The 23,283-nt window shown below is 30.7% G+C and overlaps 4 protein-coding genes across 5 annotated transcripts; 3 read left to right on the forward strand and 1 right to left on the reverse strand.

The window, feature by feature from the left end:
- Positions 1-1,462: 1,462 nt before the first annotated feature.
- LOC132918417 (E3 ubiquitin-protein ligase MSL2) lies at positions 1,463-4,849 on the reverse strand. Of its 2 annotated transcripts, none has more exons than XM_060979630.1 (3): positions 3,974-4,849; positions 3,656-3,910; positions 1,463-3,550 (listed from the first exon to the last, which is right to left on the reverse strand). In XM_060979630.1, exons 1-3 carry the CDS (start codon positions 4,535-4,537, stop codon positions 3,467-3,469), a joined length of 903 nt encoding a protein of 300 aa, XP_060835613.1. In that variant the 5' UTR covers positions 4,538-4,849; the 3' UTR covers positions 1,463-3,466. The 2 variants fall into 2 exon arrangements, with proteins under 2 accessions (XP_060835613.1, XP_060835612.1); XM_060979629.1 differs by having other exon boundaries at positions 1,463-3,586; positions 3,974-4,846.
- A 1,299-nt stretch (positions 4,850-6,148) lies between these two features.
- LOC132918902 (aspartate aminotransferase, mitochondrial) lies at positions 6,149-8,903 on the forward strand. The gene is made up of 2 exons (XM_060980257.1): positions 6,149-6,281; positions 7,346-8,903. Exon 2 carries the CDS (start codon positions 7,403-7,405, stop codon positions 8,675-8,677), a length of 1,275 nt encoding a protein of 424 aa, XP_060836240.1. The 5' UTR covers positions 6,149-6,281; positions 7,346-7,402; the 3' UTR covers positions 8,678-8,903.
- LOC132918916 (putative peptidyl-tRNA hydrolase PTRHD1) lies at positions 6,149-21,817 on the forward strand. Its single transcript, XM_060980278.1, has 3 exons — positions 6,149-6,281; positions 17,489-17,684; positions 21,408-21,817. Exons 2-3 carry the CDS (start codon positions 17,499-17,501, stop codon positions 21,579-21,581), a joined length of 360 nt encoding a protein of 119 aa, XP_060836261.1. The 5' UTR covers positions 6,149-6,281; positions 17,489-17,498; the 3' UTR covers positions 21,582-21,817.
- LOC132918910 (potassium channel subfamily K member 15) lies at positions 13,081-17,172 on the forward strand. Its single transcript, XM_060980268.1, has 2 exons — positions 13,081-13,933; positions 16,425-17,172. The coding sequence occupies exons 1-2, from the start codon at positions 13,376-13,378 to the stop codon at positions 16,908-16,910; spliced, it is 1,044 nt and encodes a 347-aa protein (XP_060836251.1). The 5' UTR covers positions 13,081-13,375; the 3' UTR covers positions 16,911-17,172.
- Positions 21,818-23,283: the final 1,466 nt, after the last annotated feature.

A 23,283-nucleotide genomic window follows, 5' to 3' on the forward strand; every position in this document is an offset into this window, starting at 1 on the left:
ATGCTTGGAGTTTTTTCCATTGTCCTTTCAAATGGAAATTCTCTAAAATATAAAACAAGTAACTAAATAAAAAAAAAATGTGTACTATATAATCCTATTCTCAAAAATTTTACCATATTGATTATTGACTATACTTCCTTACAGCAATTTACCCTACGAGAGCAGATTTATCTATTTATTATTAAAGTATAATGGTTACTAGTAATAAATATAGTGAATGTCAATAACCTAATAGTATTTGTTTACTCAAATTAAAAATTGTCAATCTTTTTCTATTGGTATATATCTTAAATCCAAACAATTGGTCAGGTATCAAATAAAGTTGTAAAATTATACCTTACATGTGGAGTAGGTAGGGTTGTGTCAAAGAATGTTACAAATATACAAAAGATCATCCTGCGCTTTTCCACCATTTGTAGATGGCACATAGTATAATGTACCTAATAACTGGAATCCGGATTTATTATAACATTTAAAATGTGTTTCATATGGTACTATATATATATTGGCCAAAACATAGACAAATGTTCATTATCAAACTAGAACTACATTCTCTGATTTTGTATTTTCAATTTTGTATAATATGTATTAATTGAAAAATTTGGTTATTATTATTAAAAATAATTAATAAATGTTTAATAATATAAATTCTTTTAATCTTTTTTTGTAATATTCTAACTGTTATGATGTTCAAATGGAGTTTCATGAAAAATAAATAAATGAAATATCCAACACGAAATGTATTTATTTTTAAAATCTCTAACAATGTTGACATGTTGAGTACAGTACATAATATCACTTGTTATGTCATGTGATATTCCTATTTATTTTGATACTTTGCGGCAAAGAAAAAAAAATCAGTCATTTTAAACAGGCAGTGTCACATGATAACACAATTGTATGTTTAGTTATTTAATTATTTTCAAAACATATACAACTATTAGTTATTGTGCAAGAGCCATTAAATCATTAGGTATCAATGAAATCTAAAACATGTAATTTTACTAGTAACTGCCAAAAATATATACAATATGGATAAAATGACAAATGACAATATATTATATTGTAGTGTTAGCTGTACACATTTTTTGTAATAGTGAAAATGAGATAACTGAGATACGTGAAATAGGCAATATTTTGAGTACAATAAATTTAAGATATATTGTAATTTTTAAATGTCTTTATATTAACTTTAAGTAAAATAATAAACACAGTTGATTGAAAAATAAGTTAATAAACCATATTTTTTTCTTTTTTGATTACTGCAAAAATTATATCTAATAATTTAAGTACTAATACACAAATCATAATTAAAATACACAAGTTATTATTTTATATACATTTCATTCACCATAGTCAAAATCTAGGAACTACACTTTGTATATATTTTAATACCAGCATAGGTTATTTGTTAAGTCTTAAGAATAAACAAAGTATTTACAAGTAATTGTTGTCAACGGTCTACGATTTGTTCATTAATTTTATTAATCTCTTTAAGTAATATGTTTTTACTTTTGTAATTTGATGACTAAAACTATATATATATATATACAGTAAAATCCCGTTACAACGAACTCCAGGGGACCGAATTTTTTTTCGTTATAATGGAAATTTCGTTTTACTGGTATTTGTTGTAATGGGAATTTACTGTTTATAAATATATACAAAATGTAAAGCATATAAATAATTACTAGATTACTTCTATAAAAAATACTTTGTAAATAGGTATACATGTTAATATGATATTAATAGAACTTTATTTTTTGACATTGTACAATAGTTATTTATACGCGATACACATATTTTATTTGACAACTTAAAATTATAGTAATAAGAAGTTATTATTTAAATAAATATATCAACAGTTTAATTATTTTCATAGGAAAAATAATAATATATTCATTTTAACAATAAAGAAATAGATCTCAAATTAATATTTCAGTATTTACTACGGGTAATATCAATTAAGACCCATCAAGTAATGTAGAAATTATCAGGACATAAAATTATTTATACATATAGGGACACGATTATTTTAAGTTTTTGTATTATAATTAAATTACAAAATATCTGAATGAGCTAAATACTATCAATAGGTATACAGTATTAAAATATATTTACTATTATAATGTAGTTATAATTTTTATTTTGTATCTAATAGATGATAAAAATTCTATAACATCTTTCTGAATATTTTATGACATTTTTTTCAAGTATAAAACAATACAATTGCATAGTCTTATTTTAAATATCTGTAAATGTATTTTATGAGTTAAAATAATGGAACAATACTTAAAATAACATATTGTAAACGTAACGTACAATATAATATTTTTAATTACTAATGACTAGTTAACAATTTACAAAGTTATCTTAACTTTAAGTGTAAAACAAAACTTCAAATAATTATGGAAATAATTCAATTTGTAAATTAATTTTACTAATAATAGTGACACAAAAAATTATAATAGTAGTAAAATATACATTATCTGAATATGAACTTAAAAATTAATTTTATATTAGTTCCAACACCTAAATAATATCTAAAAATATGTAATTATAATATAATACTTTAAATTAATTAATGATTATCCATACTCTATTCAAATTAAGATATATACTAGGTGATGACTGATTTTCATCAGGCAGCACCAGTTTGTTACCTTCATAGAGTCAAACATCTGTACACCGGTTGTGTAGTAATGCCATGCCCATGTGCACAAGTTGGAAGCTGAGTATGGTTCTTAACTTGAACAGTATATAGATTAAGGAATTTTATGTTTTCAACACAAAGAAATCATTAACTATAATTTTGTACCAACTACTAATTTAACAGTTAACTAATAAGTAATATTTTAAGTAAATCAATCAATCTATAAGTATATTATTGGTCATACTTAAAGGTGATACAGGTATTGTATCTTCCCATATACAGATAATATATCAGTATAGTATGCTACACTTTATATCCTATAGTAAATAGTTAAGTAATATAGTATAATTATTATCTAGACTTTAAGGATTTTATTTAATTGTTAATTATGTATTTTTTGGTATATACTATCCAGCAATTTAAATAATTTTATTAAAAGTTAACTTTACTAATTATAAATTATAATGAATAATATAAAATATTTTTTCCATCATACTATTTGAAATAAAGACTCTCGATAAGACACTTAAATAAGAATGTTGGATATTCGATTTATTTTAAAGATTTTAAAATAACCTTTAAATATTTATGAAAATGCAATGAAGCATAATGTGCTAATATAAAAAGAAAAAAAAGTATTTAAGGTACCAAGAGTCAATTATAGTAATCATTTAAGATGCAGGTAACATCTGTTATTCATAGTATACAACACCACTAAATAATCTTCAAACAGCATACAACACTAGTTCCACTTAATAATTTTCAAATAGCATATAACACTAGTTCGGCTCAATTATGTTCAATGATGGTTATTCAAGGAGAATGGAAAATAGAGTTCACATGTCCAAGAGTGACTTCGGTCTCGCCTTGATCATAATTTTGACTGTGAGAAGGAAGCTGTAACATATCATGCATTGTATAAGAACTAAATGCCTGAAATAAAAATAGATAATATTATTAATTATTTAAAAATAAATGTTTTATATATTTTTTTAATATTACCGGTTTGCTTTTAATATGTGAAGGCTTAAGTGAAGATACTAATTCTAAGGTTACTGGTTTCCGACGTATTTTATCCATTTCAAAGTTGTCATCATTATTGGATCTTTTCTGTCTAGGATTCCTACACCCTTTACATTTGCATTGTTCACAAGATTTTTGTTCAGTATAACAAGGACATCTTTGTCCAAAGCATGTTAGTTTGCCAGGAGTAGTTGTAGCATTACCACAACGGCAGCCCCAACGACGTTCATTTTTCTGTTAAAACAAAATATTTTAAGATAAATAAAAAAAAAAAATGAAAAAAAATTGTATTCAAACCTTTTTTTTAGGAATATTATTGAATTCTGGTTTTGAATTCAGAGATTGTACATCAAATAATTGTAAATTAGTATAATCCTTTGGTGTTTGGTTTTCAATGGGCAGTTGAACATCTGACGACGAGATTAATAAATTGTTATCTTTATTATCCACTTCTTTTGTTTCTTGTTTTATCAATGTACCATTAGTCATTCCACTATATCCATTAACTGATCGAGAAAGACCAATAACTTCAGTTAGTATTTCGACTAACTGTTTATCTTCGACTCTTGTGCACATCACTTTGTACACAGGCGAGCTATGAATATAAGCACACAGCTTCTTGTAGCATTGTAATATTATGCTAGATGTATTTTCTGTTATTTGATGATTTACACACTCTGAACATGCGTACCCATCCAAATGAGGATTCATTCGATCGATTAATTTATGGCATACCTGACAAGATAAATGTTTATGTAACTGTGGTAACAATGTGTGCATATTTTGCCAGGTTAACGGATCCGTAGATTTGGCTTGAAGTGCGATCCGGTTTGTTGATATGTAACATTGCATCAGGTCCATTGCACTTAATCATATAAAATTCACTTACTAAATGGTAACGTCACGCTGAAACAGTGTTTGTAGGTTATTATGGTAAAATAAAATAGATACAGCTCTACTAATAAGTAATTTTTAAAAATAATTTAATGCAAAATCATATTATGATACTTAATAATCAATACTCGTGTATTAATAAGTATTAATTGTGAAAGTAAATATAGTAGGTACGCGGTAAATTTTAGTTTACAACGGTCCGTGGTCCGTAAAGACCATACTCTGTAGTCATCAGTACAGTAATTTGTATTTCGTATATTCTAATCATCGTCGCGGGTATAATCAGTAAATTTAGAGTCGGTCTTTTTATCATTAGGATTTTGTTTATAATTTTACTCAATGTTGCCAACCACTCGGCAAACAAAACAAACGACAACGTGTTGCACGTGCAGCATCAGTCTATTGAGTCTATTCACTCTATTTAGACTGCTTCATAGTCCTTAGGTCTAAAAATGTCCGAAATCGAGAATGTTTAAGGTGAAATTGTTCAAAATTTAAAATAATCAGGTTTTTTAAATTAGGTAGTCAATCATTTTTATCAAACTATATGGTTACCTACTTATAACTTATAGAAAAAATACGATTAAAATTGAAGTAGACGAAGAAAAGATATGGGTTAAAGAGAAATTGAAAAACCTCTAGCAAAAGTGATTTCCAAAAAAAGTTTAAAAAACGTATAAGTGGAGTATAAAAATAATGAAAGGAATTAATAATGAAAATTTTTTTTTATGTTTATCATTGACCTTTGTCATTAAAACTTTGACGTGACCAAATTTATGTTTTTTTTTATAAGATTAATCCAATCACACTTGTATCACATTAAATATTTTGTTTCAAATTAAATAAAAATAAATTTACAATTACACAAACCAATATTATTTTATTTGTTATTTTGCGCCCCGAGGCAACTGCGTCTGTTGCCCTTGCGGTAACTACGCCACTGGTGTTATGTAGAATTTAAAGAGGAGAGTTTTTTAGGCTAAGACCGGGGCTATACACCGCTTTTCAAACGCTGAGTATTCTGTCGCGTATTCCGCCGCGTTTCATTGTCTTATATCGAAGTAGCTATATACGACGGGCGTAATACGCCGCGGCCGCGTTTTCATCCGCGGCGGAAAACGCAAGCCGACCCGCGTAGTTTTCGAAGTAAATTAATACATTTTGCTTATATCGTCTTTGATAATTCAAATTTAGTGCTTTCTCTTTCGCACATATCTTTGATTCACGTACCTCTCTCTATGCGCTGTCCTTTTTTTTTGTCTATATTCTTTTGTGATGTTGGGTAAACTGTTTGTTAGGTTATGTTTAAAAAGTATACTATCAGTAAGTGTTGTCGGGCGTATAATAAATAATAATAATAATAATAATAATAATAACTATAACAATAATAGTAATAATAAATAATAATTGTTAGCTGAATGCTGATGTGCGAATGCTCGATAATAACAAGTAATACATATCATATTATAATAACTACTAACTGCCAACTGGTAAAAGCCCAAAGCTCAAAAGGCCTATACAAATTTGCAGCTGTTTATCCACGATTGTAGCGATTTTAATATCTATTAAATTGATTAGGAACAGGAAGTTGGGCCGTTTACAATTTTACATACAACTTCTGACGAACGCGCGACGGTGCACTGTGCGGTAAAGATCCGACTTGTATACACGTTCCACAAACACAACTTAGGCTCGTTCTAAAGCATTATAGGTAAGTTAAATCCATTTTTTTAATTACTCATTATATTGTATTTTGCATTTATAGATAACTTAAAAGAGTAATAAGTATTGAATATAAAGCGATGATATATATCTATTTGATTTGTTATGACCACAACAGAGGTAGTCTCAAAATTCAAACGATTAGGGGATTGACTATTAACATTAAACTTATGGATACTTTATTGTATACGAGAGTTAGTAAGCCATTACAAATGATACCATTGTTAACTGTAGTCCGTAGAATTGATATATTTGATTTATCTTTTGTTTAAATTTTAGTTTCTTTAATGCTCAGACATTTCTGTGTAAAAGAAAACTAGTCTTTCCCTCTCATGTTGGCATAAAATTGTATGTATAGTGAAGATCAGAATGCTGATATATGCTGTATCCATATATTAAGTATCAATGGGGGATCTTTAATGGATATTTCTCTAAAAACTGGTGTCTATTGATAAGTATTTATCGTAATTTTAAGACATATCATATTTTTGACATGACAGTTATATTACATTTATTACCATTTAGAAATGCCAATGTTTTAATATTCATTATTAGCCACTAATTTTGTTCAGCCATCACTTATATAGAAATTATGATTTTAGTATAATAGTTAAACCTAATCAATTAATTTGTATTTGCTTAGTTTTAACGTTGGTTATAAATACTAGTTGAAATATAATCATTGGTTTTAATTATTATTATTATCTGTATTCTGTATAGAATCTTCACAATATATTTTTAATACTTGTATTTGATTAATTAATGTAAATTAGCATAAGAACATTTTTCATTTTTACATTTTTTAACTGTGTTTTTTTCTCTAGTTGAGAGAAGAAAATTACATATGTTAAATAAACTTCATCACTTTCTGTGTTTTTAAGTTATCGATTTTGTTTATTTTTTTTTACCTTATTGGTGTTTTTATTTATTCAGTTTTTAATTGAAAATAAAATTATTAAAACATTACATATACAATAAAACTAAACAAAATTTTCCATCTTTTACCATATTATTCAGTGATTTGTTTTTTTTTGTGTTTTGTGAATTTTATAGGTTCTTTACATGATACTAAAGTTACTAAACATCTGAACATTCTTAAAAACTAGAACCATGTCAATGTCAAAGTGTCATCAATTGTCTTCATTTGTTTACAAACAACAGAAAAATGTACGTATGATGTCAACATTATGGTCAAATGTTCAGCAAGGACCTCCAGATGCTATACTTGGTGTGACAGAAGCTTTCAAACGTGATACAAATCCACAAAAAATTAACTTAGGCGCTGGTGCTTACAGGGATGATAATGGTAAACCATATGTATTACCTAGTGTAATTCAAGCTGAAAATCTGTTGACCACAAAAAATTTAGATAAAGAATATGCTCCAATAAGTGGCATTTCTGATTTTTGCAATGAAGCTATACAATTAGCATTATCTAGTGAATCCCCTATTATTAAGAACAAACACTATGCTTCAGTTCAATCTATATCGGGCACAGGTGCTCTAAGACTTGGTGCTGAATTTCTTGCAAGATATGCTCCATTGAAAACTATTTGGGTACCTATTCCCACCTGGGGTAACCATAGTCAGATATTTAAATTTTCTGGATTAGAAGTTAAATCGTACAGGTATTATGATCCAAAAACATGTGGACTTGATTTTGCTGGAATGGTTCAGGATTTATCTTCTGTTCCATCTGGCTCAGTAGTTTTGTTACACGCATGTGCTCATAATCCAACTGGTGTTGATCCAAACCCAGAACAATGGAAAGAATTGTCTTCATTGTTCAAAAGTAAAGGTTTATTCCCATTTTTTGATATGGCTTATCAAGGGTTTGCTTCAGGAAATGTTGATCAGGATGCTTGTGCTGTTCGTTCATTCTTATCTGATGGTCATCAGATTGCTTTAGCTCAATCATTTTCTAAAAACATGGGCTTGTATGGGGAACGTGTAGGATTGTTTTCATTAACAACTTTGAATAACGATGAAGCAGACCGTATTGTATCCCAATTAAAAATAATTATACGTGGAATGTATTCAAACCCACCAATACATGGAGCTAGGATAGTGTCAGAAATATTATCCAATCCTCAGCTTATGAACCAGTGGTTGGTTGAAGTGAAGGGCATGGCAGATAGAATAATATCAGTCAGATACCAATTAAAAGATCTTTTAGGTAAGGAAGGTTCTATAAAAAATTGGGAACATATAACAAATCAAATAGGGATGTTCTGTTATACTGGACTCAGTAAAGACCAGGTTAAAAAGTTAATTGATCAGCATAGTGTATACTTGACAAATGATGGTCGCATATCAATGGCTGGTGTTACTTCCAAAAATGTTGGTTACTTAGCTAGTGCAATGCATAAAGTTACAAGTACTTAATTAAACATAAAAATAAATTTTATTTCTAGGTACAATGATGTCGTAATCTTTATAAAATATTACACCTAATTTATAATCATTGATATTATATTTTGTAATTCTTTGTTTTATTTAATGTATTCTAATTCACATTTTATTTTATATACATGTATTAAATAATAATAGTACTCATTGAATAATTTTTTGTATTAGGTTACCGTTAAATAAAGTATAATTTTATTGCAAATTATTCTATGTTTTTATTTTTAGAAGTATGTAGTTATTGTTACTATATTAAATTAATGTTTTAATCAGCTTTGTTAAATATTTTACATTTATACATGATGTATCTTAAAATTATGGAAACAATCTTTAGGTTAACTAGTTTAAACAAAATTTGGGTTTTTTTGAACATATCAGCAGTTTATCAGAACCATTGGTCTGGTAACATTTTTAAATACAATTTGAATTTAATACTAATTTTTTTTATTGGTATTTTATTATGTATGAATATAAATTATAGTGATATTTACTATTTTATTTATTTTAATTTTGTTTAGGTAGATATTAACAATTATTATAAAAATAATTAACTTTAAAATTTTGATTTTGTGAAACTATTCTTACTTGTTGGTATACATTATTGTCTATTACCTAGTATTACATGAGGATATTTTGTTAGTCATTTTTACAAATTTTTATAACTGGTGAGTTAGTACAATATTAGTGATGAGATATTTTTTTGAAATATTCTTTATAAATATTTCAATTTTCATCCACAGTTTTTTCAAAAAAATATTTTGATTTTTAATATTATTAGATATAGCATAGTTAAAATAATATCATACTTCAATAATTAGAAATTCAAAATTCTTTCTATTGGTAGATTGCCCAACCTGGTCCTATTTACTTATAAGAAACTACAAGTAAATTACAACCAAACTTTGTTTTTCTCCAACAACAGTATCAACAGACAACAGCATTGTTAGCATTAACCTAACTTAACGAGTTGCATTTAATTGGGTTATTCAAGTGGCTTTACATATTAAACTACAGATTAAATGTAAAAGTAAGTTGATCTATATTTAAACCCAAATATATCAAGTTCCATTAGCAGTAATAAATGTATTAATTGAAAATTTCCTAGAATTAAATGGCAGGTTTTTTTTTTAATTTATAGAGATCCAACATCCAACAAATAATTATTTTAACATACTTATATCTATATTACAATATAATTTATAATATAGTCTACTTTATTTTCTTTTATTTAATTCATTCAAAAAAGTCTAATTAAAAAGCTAGTTATTTTTAAAATGTCTTTTTTTTCATTTGGGCATATTACAGTATTCATTTGTTTTAATTTAAAACTTTAGTAGCAGTTTAATAAAAAACTTCATCCTAATTCCTAAATCCTAGTGTTTGTGTAGGATACAATCGGGATACTCAACTATTTTGGACACATAGAGCTACCTGGATTAGTATATATTACTACGTTAATTAATATAATTATTCGAGAATAATTTTTGTATACATTATTACATATCTACATATTGTGAATATTAAATTATTAAACAGATTTTTTTGTGTTAAAATTTGTAACGGAATTTTTAAAATTATTCGCTATAGATATATTCACTGTTGGACGTGGTCCAACATTTATTCTCCTCTTGGCTTGTCATTATAATACCTACGCAACTAAGTCGTATTTATCCAGTCGGGGAAATGCTATGAATTTTTCTCAGACGATATAATACCGAGTCAGATTACTGACACTGTGCATATACACATAAATGCGCTCACGGCCATGTTGATTAATTTATAATCCGCACACGCTTTTATTTTAGGGTGTCAACTCGTGAGATTGTATTTAATAATCTCTCTGGTTTGGGTAGCAGCTGGAGGGTGGCGTTGAGTTGCTTATGAATAAAAAGAAAAGAAAAAGAGTTGTATTTATGTTTTAGAATTTTTTCCATAAATAGCGTTAGAACAATGTTGAAAAATTAGAGCTTTGTATACTATAAGTATCAATAATCGTGTCTATATATACTATTATAATATAATATTATACTGTTTAATATATATTATTATAATAAAGTGATTAAACTAGGTACTGAATTCTGCTACACATCATTTTTACGTGTATATGACATACATAACCACTGAGAATCGACGACATGATATTAGCAATTTACATATAATATGGTAAGCATGTTTACTCATAACGATCTACTGTTCTACATATGATATATATATTTAAAATTTTAAAATGACATTATTTTGTATCAAATTTTCGAACCCATTGTTGATTGTAATATAAAATATCAATGTTATTGATTTTATGTATTTTGCAATATTGTGGAAATTTATAAACTATATAAGTAGGTACGTAATTGTGTATAATAGGTCATAAACAGGATAATTAACCAAGCATGCTCACCCTATTTTTCCTTTTCACAATACATTCATTCATATTGTAATTTTAACTTCACTTAAAAAAAGGTATGTAGGTAAATGGGTACCGCTCTGTTGTATATTAGGTGTTAAGTGGGTTACTATTATGGGCGTGTTAAATCTGAATACAATGATATAATATCATTATGTACAAAAAGCGATTCTGAGCAGAGACGACGGCCTTATCAATAAGTATATTTCATATTTTCATAATATAATTTTTTATGTAGGTACATAAACATATATAACTTTTAAAGTGATTGATTTTAGTTTTAATATAATGGTAGGTTGATACATATTATTTTTTTTCCAAAAATATTGCATTTATTATATATGATTAGTATTTAAATATTATAATAATATATACTTTTACCATATTATGACAGCTTATATGACCTTAAAATTTAATATAATTTTTATATAAATACCGTAAAAAAGTAAAAAATAGATTAATAGTAATAATTTTTTCCAAATTTGAACTTAAAATATCTATAGAAAATAATTGTATTTAAGTTTTTATTTTTTAGATTTGATGGTTGTAAGTGTATCTTGTATACAATTTTCAAGAATTTTGACCTAGCGTATAATGTTTTATCGACATTCATATAAAAAAAACTAAAAAATTTGTCATGCCTATAAATAAATATAAAAGAGTTAAATTTGTATCATATAATGAAAATGATATTATAAATATTTTGTGAAACTTTACGTATTTATTGTAATTTGTTTTCGAGTTAAAAAAAATGCAGGATTTTGTCAAAAATTGGATTTGCGTAAAAATTTCTGTTTTTTCTTAAATTGGGTTTTGTTTTTCCCGATTTTAAAAACAGTAGGTACTGGGAATTTAAATGTACTAACTAGATCCAATTTTCTAACATATACTTTCCCCGTTTTTTAAAATCAATGTATTTTACAATTGGGATGATAGATATTAGCAAGAAATACACATCATTGTAAAATTAATAAATTAATCGCTCTGCTCTAAATCTAAAACTGTTGTGTATAATTAGTATTAAAATAGTGGTTATCATTTGAAAGAAAGAAGTTTGCATTTTTAATTTTAAGTACTTATCTAAAAATATATGGTTTTTAAGTGTAGACACTTAAAAATGCCAAAAATTAGAATTTAAAAATGAAATTTAAGGAAAAGTAGAGGTGAGAATGATCTGTTCTTCACTTTCTTCTTCGTCATTATTACATTTTAAATAATAATTCACAAGCATGTATGAATATTTATAATAAATGATCGATATTTCGTGTGAAACGTGTTTATAATATCATAAAATATGATATAGTTAATAGTTATAGTCTTATCATTTTTTAAATTTGTTAACATAACATGTTTTAGACACTTTTATTTTGTATCGGGATACTTTACGTTTTAAATGAGCGTGGGGCCTAAACTTATAGGTCAAATTTCCCAGTTTATCTAAGTAAAACCTAGTAATTTTTTTTATTGAAACTTAACGGCACAGTAAAAATAGAATTAAGTTCTTCGTGCTTGTTTTGTGACCGACGATGTCATAACACAAATCATGTACGGTTGGTTTACGTCAGTCTGGAAAATAACGGAACAATTTTCGGGTGTTCTGGATCAATAATCCATTTTCTGTTTCATATTCGTCAATCGAACTTACAGACTACAGTATTGTTGTATTATTAAGGCTGAGATTTAATGATTTTGCATATCGAAAAATAAGTAGCATACCAATTCGATTCAAGGCATAACTGTTCTAAAATTTATTTTGCCTAATTATTATTTGTTTTCATAATAATACATTAATACCTATGTATATTTAACGCACATTATTTAATGGTACCTATATATTGTATACTATAATATACACGCGCCATAAACATAATGTAGGTACAATACAAACTATATTGTGTATTAATTGTATTACAATTGCTGTAGAGTTTCGAATATTTTTTTAAATTGTCGGTAATGTTCCCTATTTGTCCAGTACATAATCGAATGCATTACGATTGTTTATGAACCGCCTAGTGCATCGGAATCGCAGCTCTCTGATTATTATTACGTAACGAAACGCGCTGGTTCGGGAAACGACGTCCACCGCGGATAGTATATTATTATCGTGTATACGGCGACTGCGCGCATTTTTAGCCGCTCCGGCGGCGGCACGCGCCGTTTTCTATTTCTGTACTATTATACACACACATCGGTGCTTGGCACACGACCGAGCGAGCGGCGGCGATGGTGACTGGTGTAGAAGTATAGCGACGGCGGTCAGTCGGCGGCGCGCAATGGTGCCGGTGGGCGACAAGAGCAGCACCGGGTCATCGTCGGCGGCGTACAACGCGGCCGGCGCCGACAACCCCAAGGAGCGGCTGAAGGAGTGTTGCCGGAAGTTGGTGGCGTTCATGTGCACGCAGGTGGGCGTCGGTGGCTTGGTGGTCGGCTATGCGGTGGTGGGCGCGTTCTGCTTCATACAGATCGAGGGCCAGGCGGGCGACGCTCAACATCACGCCGTCGAGCAGCTCCGGCACAACTGTTCGGTGAACGTGTGGAACGCTACCAACACGTACAACGTGCTGTACCGGGACAACTGGACGCGGCAGGTGACGGACGCGCTCACGCACTTCCAGGTCAACTTGGCGCTCATCGTCAAGAAGGGCTACGACGGCCGGACCACCGAGGAGACGTGGTCGTTTTCCGCCGCCCTCATGTTCTCTCTGTCCATATTCACCATGAACGGTTACGGTAACGTCGTGCCCAAGACCATGCTGGGCAAGGCCGCCACCGTCGTGTACGCTGTGTTCGGCATACCCTTGTACGTGCTCTACTTCCGAAACATGGGAAAGGTGCGTTGTCGTTTTTAAATTATTATTATTTCTAAAGTATATTGTATAAGGTGGTGGTACTTCTATTATTATGTCAATCCTTCATAACTGTATAACTGTACTGTCTGTACTTAATTGAGTGGATTCAAAGTCAGTAGGGTAAGACTATAGGTCTGTGTGTGTGTCTGTTGCACATAATATTATGTATAATAGTAAAAAAGTAAAAGTATAATAGTATAATAGTATAATTGTATAATAGTCGATAGATGGTAATAGAAAAATTTATAGCTGAAGGCAAGTAGGTACGTTTGTAAAGATGCATTCGAATTAAAACAATTTTAAATAAATATAATTAAATAACATCGTTCTTCTTATATTTTGTAAGGTTCAGTACAAAGGCATTTAGAGACATTTTTATGATATGATTTCCAGCCCACGAATGATCAGTGTACGTGTACAACTGTACAATGGACGTCGGGGAAATGGGCTGTTGGCTCTCCGCTTTTTGATTTCGTTATATTACCGTCGTTTTAAAAAATAAAATCGTTTTTATATATTTTGCGTACTCAAAGCGCGCGTAGTAAAGTCCTTAAAAAGAATCACTACAGTATTCCAAAATCGTGTAGGAACAAGTGCCGCCGTAAGAGAGTGCGTTAGAAGGGAGGGTAAGAAAAAGAGACAGACTGACGACGCGTCTTATTGAAAAAATTACTCCTTCGCTAAAATATGGTAAGAGCATCGTTCAGGACGGTAGTCTTATAGTTTGAAATATTTGCAGTGATTCTTTTATAGTGTTTTTTTTTTTACTACGTGCCTAAACCACTTTAACTATAAAAATCCCCAACGATATATTATTATGGTTTTAAAACTATGCTGATATATTGCGCACTTAATCGCGGTTTTATAGGTTAGTTAAAATGGCATTGAGTTTGAATTCAAATGAAAACGCAAACATTTCGGATAAAATCAAAATATATTTTGATCCCGCGACAAACAGTTTAGTGTATCAAAAATCTCGTTGTATGTGCTTATTGTTGTGTAGAAATGAGTGCACAATTCGTATAAGTACAAAATACTACAGAGTGGTTTGTTTGCTTCGTAATGAGTGTACTATGTATGTTGGCGTTTATTATGTTTTGTTAGCTTTTATTCGTTTTGAAATGAGTTTAAAATCAATTTTTTATTCAAATTTTTGACGATAAAAATTTCTATCCTCAAAATTCCTGCGCGGTGAAGTTAAAAATTGTCACAAATGAACACACAAATCCAACACTGTTTGTTTTTTTGTTAATGTGTGGATGAGCCCACACTTGAAGGGTTCGGCTGCTTTTAACACACACTAAATTGTTAATGTTGTCTATCGAAATTTGGCTAGGGCGACTGTCTTGTTTAATGTCACCATGCGTTCACAAATGAGTGGTTTTTTTATTTTATTATTATTCTTTTTAATGTGTGAAACAAGTTATTTTGAAGATCAAAAGTAGAATAACACTAAAACAAACACCAATAATGGACTACTACATTTAAAGCACACATAATAGTCACGATGACCATTATTATCAGTTAGTTTTATTTACGCATACGCATACCTCCTCCAAGCGATTAATTAATTTAACTGCCGTTTAGATATTTCATATTTACAGTGATAGATGTATGTATGTTTTTAGTTTTATTTGATCACACGTGACAGACATATTTTTTTCACTGTTTACGTCAAAGATTGAGAAGATCTAAATAAGATAACTTGCGGTCGTCATGATTAGTGTATAGAATTCGTTAGTGTTGTGCAGTCGTTCACCGCACAATCCACAAACGGACATCGTTGCCAACAGCTAATTTTCATGGTTTTATATGCGCATAAAACATACTCAGAAATAACGTGTATATTATTATTTTTTTTTATAGCGGAAAGATTTTCAAAGATTTAAAATTACTATTGACGCTTTTATCGTATTCGTTTAAAGTCCTCGAGGAGTCGAGGAATGCGCTATCATGGACTATGTGTTTCAAAAATGGTGATTGCTAATTTAATAAATTTTATCACTGCAAACAGAAATGTTATTATAGGTAAAATTATATCGAATAACTAAAAGTCTTTCCGCGTTATCCTGATTAAATCATAATAGGTAGTAAATACATTTTTCTTCTGATAAATATAATAATCAAACTATAATAAAAAGATTTTTTCCACGATAAAAAAGTTAATTAATAAAAAAAAAAATATTACATTTTTAGACATTATTTTGTTAATCATTTAGACAAATTAAAAAACCTTTAAAATAGTCATGACGAACTGAAGTAAATAAATTATATTTTCTTGCACGAAAACGCCTAGTTCTGATCACTTTAAAAACCTTATTTTTTTATTTTCAAAATCAAAACAATTTACTCTTAGAAATTTGTAGAAATCGAATGGTTAATCAGATCACTGTATGTATAATATTATATATGTATAAACGCGGTATTATAATACTAACTGTTTTATTTTTTTGTCGTTTATATCGCGCATCAGGTGTTAGCCCAGAGTTTCCGGTGGCTATACACGTGGGTGTACCAGTGCAGCATGGAAGACAAGGCTGGCAGTGACCCGTACAACCAACAGTTGCCCCAGAAGTCGAGGGTGATCGTGCCGTCCATGGCTTGCCTGTGGGTGCTGGCGGCGTACGTGGCCACCGGCACGGTGACGTTCGTCACGCTCGAAGACTGGTCGTACCTGGACAGTACGTTTTTCTGCGTCACTAGCTTGTGCAAGATCGGTATCGAGAACTTCGTGCCGGTGGGCAGCATCACGGACGCCGCGACCGATCACCCTATGAAGCTGGTCATCAAGTTCGTGTACCTGCTGCTGGGCATGGGCATCATAGCCATGTGCTTCGACCTGATGCGCGAAGACGTCCAGGTCCGGGTGAGGAACCTGAAAATGGACATAGGACTGTGCTTCGAAGACATACGGCTGCGGGCCGTGGCCGTGTACAGACGTCGAAACTCATTCGATTGACGACCACGCACGTCATATATAAAACATTTGATCATAAGACATAACATTATTATTGTAATATTGTTAACGATAAACGCCCGTTATATATGTTTCGAACGTATTGTGTATCTTTTATAATTATATTTTATGTACCTACGACGATTATTAAATATTAATTGTTTTTGTTTCATCGTTTATGTAACACATTAAATTGTATTTTTTTTTATAAATAATAATATAGATAATAATAAACAAAGCGGATTCCATCGCCAATATGCGTGTATACACGAATCAATTATTATTACTATCGTTAAATCACACATCTGCGCCACCCTCTGTCACCTTATGCATCGGGTTCGTCATTACGGGGGTGGTGGCAAGTATATAGTTCGATTGATAAATCCTTGTCTCCCCCTATTTCCCCCCCCACGCAGGTCTTGTGGACATCGTGCGTTTGTTATTTTTTTTAAATCAACAGACGAGAATATACTCTCGAAAATGCCACATTATATATCGTGCCTCGTGCGGGCGGTTACGACCCTGCGTCCGTGCTGATTTGTTGTTTGATCGACGATTTGGATGTATGTTTTTGATTTAAGGTCGTTGACGATGAGTAACGTGGTGCAGTACGTGCTGGTGCGCGGTGACCTGACCAGGACCCTGAAATGGCCATCCGGCGCTGTCATGGCCCAAGCGTGTCACGCTTGCGTCGCTGTGGTGCACACTTATTACTCGGATCCGGACACGCAGGCGTATCTAAAGGACCTCGGGAACATGCACAAAGTCATCTTGGAAGTGAGTCCATCGTCATTAATATTTTATATGTTAGATTTGCGTGTGTGACGACGTTTACATACAAGGATTTATTTTTAGCAACGATAGTTATTAGGCTACTTTTAGATTATATAGTCACATAATGTTATAAGTAAATCAAACTAACATTATTTACGATTTAAGTTTATACTATAAAAAAAATAAATGTATTTTTTCTGGGTTGTCTTCGTCAAATGGCGATGTTGGCTTAATAAAGATTTTTCGTGCTTCTGGGTTTGGTATGTTTTGGGCATTTGGTCATAATGTGATTGATAGTAATTCGTAAGGTTTTCTTTGAATGTGCCATAAATTGGTGCCGGCCTTAGCGATGAGAGAGGGGTGGGTTAAATCCGTGTTTCCAATTGCAAATTTGTGTGATAATTTTTGTTTCATCTCTTCTTTTTAAAATCGTGGTACTTTATTTCAATTTTTCTAGCTATGCTTCCTCTATTTTGTGGTTGATTGTATCGAGTGGTTAGGTTTAGTTTCGTGGAATGTTAACATCAGTATTGTATGAGTGATTTATCGTTATTCAACTGGCTAACGCAATAATTATTTCGGTCTGCGTTCGTCGAGTTGTGCGTATATGACATATTATAATAATATTAAATGGTATGATAAAATGTAAATCGAGATTTATCGACCTTTAATATTGTCGCATGATAACCATATTATACAGCGGTGATATGTGCGTTTTGGATTTCCGTTTAAACGACGACCAGTTATGTCATCTGTCGCCGCAATTCATTGTCCATATCGATCTGCGTGGCGCCTTATAATTTGAAGCATCGACGCTATGTTACTTAACGGTTTTAATTGAAATCGTGATACGCCGGGAAATATGACACAGTGGGCACGTGTTATTACAGTATAATATGTGTGTTACGGCATGTGTCTAATGTGATATTATTATTATTATTATGGGTGTTATTTTTTAGTCTCCCGAAATGGCCGGAAGTTATTTTTCTAGTCGTTTAATTATTATAATTATAGCATTCAACGGTTTGGTTTGGCAATGGTGCGCGTTTACTTAGGACCTTAGATGCATTTTAATAACGCCCATGCGATGAAACAGAAGAAGTCGAATACGAGTTGTACTTTTTAAAGTTACATTTTTTTGTTATTTTCAAGGCTTATTACGTAAACAGTGATTACAAGCAGAGAAAAAATGAAAATGCAAAATCTATTTTTTGGTAGATCTTCACAGATTGTTTTTCGATGTTACATGGTTGTATCGTGGGACGCATACGTTTCGTTTGGGCATTCCGAACAATATTCTACTAACTAAAACTCTTTGTAAATATATTTTAACTATATGATTCAACAGTGTTATTAATGTTATTATTAATATTATTCATATCGTTTATTCACTAAATAATATTTTTTTTCAATTTTAAGTTATACGTGCTATTGTACCAAGCAATTTTTCTACTAAAACGGTATCTTTCGATTTATTATCATTTAATATTCTTTTGTTGCGTGGTTAGGTATATAGCCAATAGCGATGAAAATGTATTCATTTTTATCCCGGACCTTCTTGTACAGGATAATTTTGTTTCCTTGTTCTTCGGCTTTACTTCTCAGATATCATCATATTGTTTTTTCAGCCGTAGGCCAAACACGGATTCCCGTATGTCTCGTATGCGTAATCCTAAATTACATTTTCCTTTGTTCTTCCGCCTCCGGGGGAATTATACCTTTTATACGATCACTTCTGTATTGATGTTGTCGTTTGTGCTGCAGTTCCTAAGCGTATTTCGGAGCCATGGTTTCAATTATATTTTTCTTCATCTTACGAAAATCATATTAGTTCGTTGAGGTTGTGTGTGTATATTATTTAAGTTGGTGCATAATATACTATATGTATAGTAGCGTAAGTATTCGTAAAATATATAAAAAAAAATATTATCTTTATGTGACCGTTTTCCCGAATATTCTGTTAAAATAATATACGTAATAAACTAATAAACATATAATTAAATTATACGTTAATTTAATATTTATTTAGTCATGTTATCAGTTCTTATTAGTTATACACAGACAATTTTTACAAATTATAAAATTCTAATAAATTAATTATGTAGTTTACTTACTACAATTTGTAAATAAATTAAAAAGGAAACAGTAACTAATTACATATTTTCCTTATTTTATCGAATCTTTTATCTAACTTCTTTCGTAAATATTAACAATATAATATAATATTTTATATTACGTGCATATCTATTATCATTAGTAAATAATGTTTAATGACTGAGTAAGTATGCTCGTTTGAATTTTGATTAAGTTAGGTACATTATAAAAACTAAAACAAAAATATCATCTGCTGAATAATTTAAAGTACCTATAAAAGGATGGTTATCATTGGGAAAACATAAATTTGTATTGTTACAGAACCTACCTGTTTAACCTGGTTAAAGAAATTCTCATGTACTAGTTTAAAAATATATTCTTTACGCATATTTAAAAATTTCAAAAATCAGATGTCGTATTACTGAATCATTAAAAAAAAAATGGGGGTGAGATGCTTGATGAATAATTATCTTGTATAATTTTCGAAGTGTCCATTCGTCATGGTAATTTGTAACTCTTTGGTCGCATGACTGTCATTGAGTATCCTTATTCTTTAAACCAGATTACAACGTAAAACGTTGTACGAGTATAATAAGTGTGGCGATTGAATTAAACTTATTATTAAATGTCTCTTTTCTCTGTTTGAATTCAATGGTAGAACTGCCTTGATACCTTGAAACAATGCGATTTACTAATAAATTGTTTCAAAATGACCGAATAGTTGGTCAGTTGTACAATAAACAATTGTTCATTGAAATATTTATTGATTTTGTAATTATCCAATAATCGATAGAAGGTAATCGAAGTATTGTTTAATTTAATATTTTTTTGGACTATACTTTTTTGATTATTATTATATATTTTTTTGGCCATACAATAATTAAGACTTATGAAACTACCATTGTCGAATTGGGTTGTATTGTTGAACCACTGTAGAGTGTAACACGCAATATTGTTGGAGGTAAGAACAATAATAATTATAATTATACTTATAAATAGAACTCCAAACTAAAATGTTCTAAAAGTGTATTAAATAATATTCATACACGTGATGTAGTTATAATGTACTTAAAGAATAAAAGTATGCGTTTAACTAAAATAAAAAATATGCACAGTCTTATTTTTAAATTTGCGTGTTCATTTATAAATGGAAAAATATAATAAATTTGCTCTATATTTTCCACGTTTAAAGCTAACGCATAATTGTTACCAGTCGATAAAGTAGTTAGAATTATAAAATAAATGTGGCCACAAGTTAAAAATATCTAATCAATGTCTTTATTTTAAACCGTCGAAGTTTTTAATCTGAAAATTATCAAGTAGAGCATAAGGTCTATGTCTACATAACCGTCAAATAGGCATGAGAAAAATTACACCGCGGGTGCGCTCTGAAAAATTTAACTACGCACTAAAACCTTTTGATGTTTCGTTCGTTAAATCATAAAATAAATTAATAGTTTACTCATCAAAATTAAACCTAATCATCAAAAAATAATAATAAAACACGCAAACGCATCAAAGTTCGAGCCTCACCTTCATAACTCGTTATATGTCTTATTATATTATAATATCACACAAAACTATAATACTAACCGTTTTAATATAAATAATATTATATGAAATGTTTTGCAGGTACCCGACGAGACCGCACTGCTGAGCACGGCCGCCGCGCTCGAGACGGACGGCGTGCAGCACGTCGTGTGGAAGGAACAGCCCGAAAACGTGGCCACGTGCGTGGCGCTGAAGCCCTGCGCCAAGGGCACGGTGAGCAAGTACGTGAGGAAGTTCAAGTTGTACGGCGCGTGACGTCGGCGATAAATAATAATACATGACCCCACGTGGCGTACACGCCGAACGCGGGTAAGTGTATTATCGGCGTGAGGGGTGCGCGGGTGCGGGGTGTCCGCCCGTGGGGATCAACGGCCACCGCCAATTGACATCAATCATTTAATTGGCCGCTCCGTGGAATTCAATATAATAATGATAATAATAATACATATGTAATAAATAAACGACAATGGTCACCTCAAACACGTTCACAATCGTTCGTTTTGATTATTATAATACGTACACATATACCTCGTACGCAACGCGTATATTATATATATAAGTACATAATAATATAATATTGTAATGTCGTAACGTGCGCGTGTGTTGTGTATACTATTACACTTGTAACGACCTATAACGCCGTGTCGTATCATATACCTATTAGTCGTTATTAGGCATATATATTATTATGAAAAATATTTTGTTTTCGACCGAGTGAATGACGGTGGGAAAAAAACCGTTGAATCGACGCGTCGTCAATTTATGATATTATATCGTATAATATGTAGATATTATGTGCCTACGTCCGAATCGCCGTCGGATACAGTTTTTTTTTTGGGGGTGGGTCGTGGGGGCAAAAGTCCGCCACCCATTTTAGATACCATCTCGAACGTATTATGCGATATACCTTTCCGGTTAGTTGTATAATAACTGTTATGATTTATAGGAGAAAAAGAGCTGTATTGCGTTAGTCTGCGCCGGTATAACAATATGTTTATATGTTTTTATCATAATAATACGATGGTTTATCAATTTTTAAACCATCGCGATGATCAAAAGACTTGTGGACGCATCCTAGTTTTCATTCTCACATCCACCCCTGCGTCGCACTATATCTATACTTACACTAGTTTTAGTTCACTGCATGTATACACATGTATATTCAATTAATATAATTTACGGCGTCGAGCAGTGAAAATATGACGCAAAAGTATCGAATTGAAGAGGAGAAAGAGGCATCCGGTAAGTTGTACGTTTTTAATGGTTCAAATAATCGCGTACAATACGACGTTTACTCGACGATTAAGCCACCTTTCATATTATATACGTGAGTGCGATTGCGCGCGCAGTGTAGACTGTAGATACGTTCTAAGGACGATGGCGGACGTTTTAGACGTACTCCTTACGCCTTGGTCGGTTGTCGGCGAAAACGTATTTGACCACGTACTTACACTTTTTCACGTTCCCGGGGCAGAAGTAGATACAGTGAGTTCGAGGACTCCTATTCTAATATTTTTCTACTGACACATTTGTCAAAAAGACTTAATTCTTTTCATAAATTGTAAACCATAGGTTTTGATGTTATGGAAACGCATAAGAGGTATTTTGTTTTTTACGGACATAAAAAAGTGTTACGGTATAGTATAAAAAAAGGTATTATATTATAAGCTTGTCTGCATTCAGAGTATAATATATGGTTTTTTTATGTTAATATGACTTAAACAATATTAATTGTTTTATGTATTATAATAATTGTAAATTGTGCATAATGTATCGTTATGTAAAGGTAAATGGTCATATGGATAGTATGAGTAGTGTTATGATGAGTGCATCATGAACTAATTGGTCGACCACTCAAGTAAATTTAGTGGTTTTATTGTTTGGGTATATAAACTATTATCGTGTAATTATTGGACCGGTCACAACTTTGCCCTATTATATAGTAAATACTTAAATA

This window comes from Rhopalosiphum padi, chromosome 1 (assembly GCF_020882245.1).
Source record: "Rhopalosiphum padi isolate XX-2018 chromosome 1, ASM2088224v1, whole genome shotgun sequence".
NCBI classification, from domain to species: domain Eukaryota; kingdom Metazoa; phylum Arthropoda; class Insecta; order Hemiptera; family Aphididae; genus Rhopalosiphum; species Rhopalosiphum padi.

Excerpts from the sequence above, each read along its gene's own strand:
- LOC132918916 (XM_060980278.1), top strand. The coding sequence starts at position 17,499 with ATGAGTAACGTGGTGCAGTACGTGCTGGTGCGCGGTGACCTGACCAGG. Across the intron at positions 17,685-21,407 it reads TGCACAAAGTCATCTTGGAA|GTACCCGACGAGACCGCACT; the intron begins GTGAGTCCATCG and ends AATGTTTTGCAG.
- LOC132918910 (XM_060980268.1), top strand. The coding sequence starts at position 13,376 with ATGGTGCCGGTGGGCGACAAGAGCAGCACCGGGTCATCGTCGGCGGCG. Across the intron at positions 13,934-16,424 it reads ACTTCCGAAACATGGGAAAG|GTGTTAGCCCAGAGTTTCCG; the intron begins GTGCGTTGTCGT and ends ATCGCGCATCAG.
- LOC132918902 (XM_060980257.1), top strand. The coding sequence starts at position 7,403 with ATGTCAATGTCAAAGTGTCATCAATTGTCTTCATTTGTTTACAAACAA.
- LOC132918417 (XM_060979629.1), bottom strand. The coding sequence starts at position 4,537 with ATGGACCTGATGCAATGTTACATATCAACAAACCGGATCGCACTTCAA. Across the intron at positions 3,911-3,973 it reads ATAATATTCCTAAAAAAAAG|AAAAATGAACGTCGTTGGGG; the intron begins GTTTGAATACAA and ends TTGTTTTAACAG. Across the intron at positions 3,587-3,655 it reads CACATATTAAAAGCAAACCG|GCATTTAGTTCTTATACAAT; the intron begins GTAATATTAAAA and ends TTTTTATTTCAG.